The 7183-nt window shown below is 39.1% G+C and overlaps 1 protein-coding gene across 1 annotated transcript; it reads left to right on the top strand.

The window, feature by feature from the left end:
- The first annotated feature begins 442 nt into the window (after positions 1–442).
- LOC101340793 (tripartite motif-containing protein 60-like) lies at positions 443–1873 on the top strand. The gene has a single exon (XM_023725470.1). It carries the CDS (start codon positions 443–445, stop codon positions 1823–1825), a length of 1383 nt encoding a protein of 460 aa, XP_023581238.1. The 3' UTR covers positions 1826–1873.
- The last annotated feature ends 5310 nt before the right edge of the window (positions 1874–7183 follow it).

Genomic DNA, 7183 nt, shown 5'->3' with positions numbered 1-7183 from the left:
GAAAAATGCTGTTGTGAATAACTGTTTTTCTTTCTTTCTTTCTTTCTTTTTTTTTTGCAGAAAGGTCAATTGACCACAGTGTGGATTCTGTTGACTTTTTTCCTATGCTGTTTTTATTTCCAGTCCTTCTTGGATTCCTGGCTCTTTTGTAATGAAGAAAGTACATACATGTGCTTTATCTGCTGGCCATTGAGTGTAAGTGTGAAAAGTGCCAAATAGAGCTGTGATTGAGCAGTTCAACTCTTTTGCAGCTGCATCTAGAGCTGAAGAGAAGGAAGGTGAAACAGGCCTGAGTCGTTATAGCTTTTTGGGGACATATAGAAACCACAGACTGCTTTTCCGAAAAACAGAAAACGCTAAGTCATCAGATTCTCACATTTCTTAGCTCCCAGAAAACCAGGCCGTGTTGAAGAGTTTCTTCAGACTGAAACTTCATTGCACAATGGCCTTTGCAGCCTACCTGGCCGACCTCCACACAGAGGCCAGCTGCCCCATCTGCCTGGATTACCTGAGAGACCCTATCACCACTGACTGTGGCCACAACTTCTGTCGCTCCTGCATCCAACAGTGCTGGGTAGACCTACAGGACATCTTCCCCTGTCCAGTCTGCCTCCAACAGTGTTCCAATGGGAGCCTCAAGAGGAACACTCAATTATGTAACATGACTGATATTGTTAAGCAACTTCCCATCACAAGGAGCAAGAGGAAACTGCAGGAAGAGAAACCCCTGTGTGAGAAGCACAACCAGACGATGGCCTTGTTCTGTGCAAAAGACCTGGAACTACTGTGTCCCCAGTGCAGAATCTCCTCCAACCACCAGGATCACCACCTGATGTCCATTGAGGAAGCTGCAACTAGTCACAGGAGAAAGCTCAAAAAGTATATTGAGCCTCTAAGGAAGCATGTTGGGGATGCTGAAAACGGGTTAGAAATGGCAGTCTCAAAACTAGTGGAATTGAAGTGCAAGGTAGAAAATCAGAATAGTGAATTACACTCAGAATTTCAACAGTTTGTGCATTTCTTGGCCAAGGAGCGGGAAGCAATTCATGTTAGGCTACTAAATGAAGAGGAGGATGTTCTTAAAAAACTAATTGAAAACAAAATCCAAATTTCAGACCACACTTCCACACTAAAAAATCTGTTAAGTGAAATAACAGAGAAGTGTGTGCAGGCAGACCTGGATTTACTGACAGGTATTGGAAGTATCCGCAACAGATATGAACTCCTAAAAAACCCCACAGTGTTTTCATATGAGTTAGAGAGGGAGCATTGCTGTCTCCCTCCACAATATTTTGGTCTGCAAAATATGATTAACACATTTCAGGTAAATTTAATACTAGATCCTGAAACTGCCCACCCTGATCTTATTATCTCAGAAGATAGAAAAACTGTAATATATAAAATGATGAACCCAAACTGCCCTCAGAGTGCCAGGGAATTTAACGTTTACCCATCTGCCTTGAGTTCTGAAGGATTTGATAGTGGCAGGCATTTTGGGCAGGTAGAAGTAAGAGGGCGAGGTGAATGGTCCTTAGGTGTGTGTAAAGAATCTTTCCCCAGAAATGTGATTACATCACCATCCCCAAACAATGGATGCTGGCAAATTGAGCTCTGGACTAGTGAATTTGCTACATGGGAGTCAGTAAACCTCTCACGGATTGGTGTTTTTATGGACTGTGAGTTGGGAGAGGTTTCATTCTACAATTTGAATAATAGATCGCTTTTGTATACTTCCACTGTCACATCTGTAGAAAAACTTATTCCTTATTTCTCTATTGGACCGTCTTCTAATTCTCTTGCAATTAGTATTGTCAGAAATGAATGATGAACCTCCTGAGATTTCATTTTGTACGTTGTTATATTTTTTCCTGTGATCTTGGAGAACATTTATAATAGAGTCTGACTCCTTTTCTGTTGTTTACTGCTGACATATTTTTTTCTATAGATTTTAATGTTTACAGCAGTATTAAATTTATGGAAAAATTGTGCAGGCTTTAGAGAGAAATCTCATATACCTCCCTCTTCCACCTACAGACTGTCCCTATTATTATTAACGTCTTGCATTCAAGTGACACATTGGTTACAGTTGATGAACAAATACTTGTCCATCATTATTAAGTAAAGTCTATAGTTTACCTTAGTGGTGACCTTTAGATTGTACAGTCTTATGGGCTTTGACAAATACATAATGTCATGTGTCCACCATTACAGCAAAAGATAGAATAGTTTCACTACCCTAAAAGGCCTTGTGCTCCATCTATTCTTCCCTCTCTCTCTGAACTGCTGGCTAGCATTCATCTTTTCACAGGCTGTTCCGGAATGTTGTATATTTGGAATGTGCATTAAATAGTTTTTCAGAAGATCTTCTTTAACTTAGTAATGTGCTTTTAAATTTTCTCTTGATCTTTCAGGCTGATCAATACTCCTTTTTATGCAAATTTGAAATAAAAAACATAATACTATTTACATTAGCAGTAAAAATTCCAATTCTTAAGTATAAATCTCACAGAATACGCATAAGATTTCTGAGGAAATGGACAAAACTCTAATGAATGAAACCAAAGGCGATCACAATAAATGGAGTGTTGGGAAAATGGTCTGCACCTGCTAATTTGGGCGCTCTAATGAGAGGCCTTGATTCCAAAACATTTGCTGATAGCAGCTGTTGGGAAATGAGTGTGTCTCTATTTCCCAGTTTCTTCTCCTTTGAGGGAAGCCTCCCTCCCAGTTCTGGGCACAGAGTAGATTTCTGTGTTCTGCTCATGTGTTAGCAGCATATGGCACCAGGTCCACCCCAATTCTGTATCTGTTCCCCGCAGGGAGGGAATGGAGTTTACGTGTTTCACAAGAGGGTTGTGCAAATCACACCTGCTATCTTAACTATCTAATGTTGCAACAACAGAAATACTACAAGGTTTTCAAAACAGAAATTTATTTTCTCAGGTTTAGGGGGTTAGAAGTCCGAATTCAGGATGTTGGCTGTAGGGGAACGCTTTCCCCGTCTGTAGCCTGTGGGGGAAGCTATTTGTCTCTTCAGCTTCTGATTGCTGGTTCCATGGAGATCTCTGTGTGGGTTGACATCTATCTTCCCCCATCTCTGCTTGCTTATTCAGCTCCTTTTATACCTTCTTAGACATTGACTTGAGACACATCCTGCACCAGTCCTGTCTCCGTAACATAATAAAGACAACCCACTCAATCTGGATTATAAACACAGGAATAGAGGCTAGGATTTGCGACTCATATTTTCACAGGACTCAGTTCAATCCGTAACACCTGTCTTGCATCATCCACGGGAGTGACTAGCTGACCATGGGGATCCAGTGCTTGTTAGTGAAGCTGACCTCGCTCTAGCTCTTCTCTATGTGAAGAAAGCATGTTCTATGCACTGCCTGAGTCTGATTTGTGTTTTGTTGATGGCCTCAAACCCTGGCTTCATGTAGAAGTATTCATGTTCATTGACAGGAAGACAATATTGTGAGAATGTCAATTCTTCCCAACTTAAATTAAATGAAAACCTGATCAACATCCCAGAAAGTTATTTTGTGAATATTGATACACTGATACCAAAGTTTACATGTAAAGGCAAAAGTAGAATAGCCAACACAATCTTGAAGAAGAACAAGTTAGAAAACTGACACAATGTGACTTCAAGACTTACTATAAAGCTATAGTGATCAAGACAGTGTGGTATTGTCAGTGGACGGAATAGAGAGCACAGAGATAGATTCACAGTAGTGTAGTCAACTGTCTTTGACAAAGGGACAAAAACAATTCAATGGAGAAAGGACAGTCTTTCCAACAAACGGTGCAAGAACAACGAGATACCCACATGCAAAAAAATGAATCCTGACAAAGAGCTTACATCTTTCACATAAATTAACTCCAAGTGGATCGTAGACCTAATTTTAAAATGCAAAACTCAAACGTTTCCATAGATTAGGTAGTAACAGATGAAAGTTACCTAAGATTCGGTGATGGCTTTTTATTCACAAAACCAAAAGCACGATTCAAAGACAGTTTTGTTCTTCTTTTATAATTATCTATCATATTGCAATTATCATTCCCCACTTCTTATGAGGAAAGATTGGGAAGCTACTACAAATTATTTGCAATTCTAAAATTAAAATATTTAAATAAATAAAAAGAATTGCAGTACTGATTCTTCAAAAATATGGACCACAAATACACCTCATTTACCTTTACATTAATAGGCAAAGAAAGTGTAAACAAAATAAATAAAATAGACCTATAAAGAGGACTTGAAAAAAGCCCCTAGATATATTTAACTGAAAAGAACAAAGTGCAAAACCCTGCACATAATATACTTATCTTGGAAAAATGAACCCAGAAACAGAAATGAGTTTCTATATTTGTAGATTTTTATGTAAATAGGCTGTTTCTGGAAGAATATAGGAGACACTTAAGAATGGTTATGCTGCAGAATCAGTAGAACTGGTTGTCTGGGAAAAGAGCATCACTGCACTCTAATATAACCAGTGAGTTTTTGACAACTTCACATATGTCGTTTCAATTTTTTAAATTTTCCTAGTGAATAAGTCTATTTAATGATTGCTGGAAAATTACTAGAATCCAGGTTTTATTTCTGCCCATTGAAGAAAAAGCTGCATCCTATCTCCTGAATGGACAGGCATCCATTTGGAGGAAATCCACATATCATAATTTACTTCTCTCTCTATTTTCGAGATTGTCGGTTCTGTGACTGCAGGGACTTTAAATGCCATCTTTACGTTGCAGATTCTAATTCAGTGCCTCACACTTACTGAGACCTCATACCATGTCAGCCAGAGGAATAACTGAATAGATTTGTCACTCGAATTTATGTGATTAGGGAGGGGACCTGAGTTAGAACTGCAGATCAGACAGTTTTTAGCCTCTGTATTAATGGCGTTACCTAGGAGCAACATCTAGCCTCACTCCTAGATTTTTCTATCAAGTCTAATTCTGCTGCCACCATGGCTGTTTCCTTTGTTATCAATACAGTTTAATGAAGAGTATAATTGTGTGATGGCACCTGTTCTGCCTGGAAGCCTTGGGATGAAGAACCACTGGTGTCGACTGAGTGGACAGCTTAGTGTTGCCAACCAGCCACGGGAAGAGACCAGAGAATCACCCATGTGTGACCGGGTGGCAGGAAAGTAATCTGTTAAGTTGACTGAGATGGTGCAGTGGAAACTTGTCAAGGAGATTAATTTCCTGAGATACCGAAGAACTAAAATTTGGACATAAACTATTTCAAAGGACTTGGACCCCAGATCACTGATACAATCTTGAAAACAGTTTCAGTAATATGGTTCCATTTGACAGGGTTGAGAAACGATATTGGTTTTCTAAGTCTCTTGGTCCAAAAGATGTATTTAATGTGGAACCAATTGCTGCTTAAAAGAGAGTGTGGTGGGTGATATAATCAGATTTCTGTATTTCATTATAGACATAGTGCATCTAGTGACCGCAGCACATGAGAGACGAAGAAAATGATTAGCAACCACAATAATAATACCTAACATGCAATTTGTTTTTATTAAGTAACAGGCACTGTTTATCAAATCAGTCTGCACAGCATTAACATCTTAACAATCTGTTTTAGTTCCCTAGGGTGTCATAACAAAAACACCACAACATGCGTGCCTTTACCGGACAGAAATTCGTTTTCTCACAGATATGGAAGTTAGAAGTCCAAATTCAGGGGATCCGTAGGTCTATGTACTCTCTCCGTTGGCTCTAAGAGAGCATCCTTCCTTGTCTCTTTCAGCCACAAATACTACAATAGCATTACTTTACTGTGTTTTGATGATTTCCACTCTATACTTCTACCTGAGACCTCCCTCGTAAGTGTCAGGATTTCCAACTTCATGCTGAACTTCTTTACTTAAATCTCTCAAAGGAACCAACCGCCAAATAAGAAAAATACTAAACGTCACTTTCTCCCAAAATCTACAATGCCATAGCCAAAAATGTTAGGCATTATTATCACTGCTCTAATTAGCACAAAAGGGGGAAACCTTGGTTAACAGCACCGCCTTGACATAGATAGGATTCGTATTCTCCAGTGCATACTTTCAAAAAATGTGTGTATGTATTTTTCAACCCTGCAAAGTTTGAGGTGAGTCTACTCTGTTATGCATTGAATTGTGTCCCCCTAAAATGTGTGTCAACTTGGCTAGGCCATGATTCCCAGTATTGTGTAGTTATATCTTATGTGTTGTAAATCCTAACTTCTATGATGTTAACGAGGAAGCATTAGAGGCAGTTATGTTAAGTAGGCAAGACTCAGTCTCCAGGATTAGGTAGCATCTTGAGTCAATCTCTTTTGAGAAATAAAAGAGAGAATCGAGCAGAGAGGAGAGGGACCTCATTACCACCAAGCAAGAATAGCCAGGAGCAGAGCTTGGCCTTTGGACTCCAGATCTCTGCACTAAGAAGTTCCTACACCAGGGGAAGATTGATGACAAGGGCCTTCTCCTAGAGCCAACAGAGAGAGAAAGCCTTCCCCTGGAGCTGGCGCCCTCAATTTGGACATTTACCTTCCTGAACTGTGAAAGAATAAATTTCTGTTTGTTAAAGCCATCCACTTGTGGTATTTTTGTTATAGCAGCACCAAATAACTAAGACAGCCCCCAAATAAGAAGAAAACAGGGCGACTTGGGTTTAAAGCAACAAGAAAGTCAAAGGAGAGCAATTCTCAAAATAGAGATATGTATAAGGGTGACAGCTGTACAGATCGAGAGTAAGATTCTGGAAGCATTACCAGGAGGCAGAAGTGGAAAAGTTGTCCAGATTGGAACATGAGATCCAAAAAGACGTTTCCAAGGGGGAGAAAACTGTAAGTGACTGTCTGTGGATAGTGCCTGTTTTATGTGTGAATATGAGGGATTTGAAGAAAGCAAACTCCTCATTATTCATAGAAATACGTCAATGTTGCCAGCTGATAAACACACAGATACACACAGAAAAGAAAGAAATAGCAGAAAAACAATATAGAGAAATATGGGGACAAATAGAAAAACTCACTAAAGACGAAAAGTATAAAGATCTGTCAAGAATATTTGTAAACTACAACATATATAAATATAAATGGCTTACTTAAAAATACCTTTTATACATTATTTTAAAAATAAAATACTTTGTTGCATGTGTGATGGATAAGATCATGTGCCAACTT

This window comes from Trichechus manatus, unplaced genomic scaffold, assembly GCF_000243295.1.
Source record: "Trichechus manatus latirostris isolate Lorelei unplaced genomic scaffold, TriManLat1.0 scaffold00315, whole genome shotgun sequence".
Classification (NCBI taxonomy): domain Eukaryota; kingdom Metazoa; phylum Chordata; class Mammalia; order Sirenia; family Trichechidae; genus Trichechus; species Trichechus manatus.
This window is presented reverse-complemented; position numbering and strand designations above follow the sequence as displayed.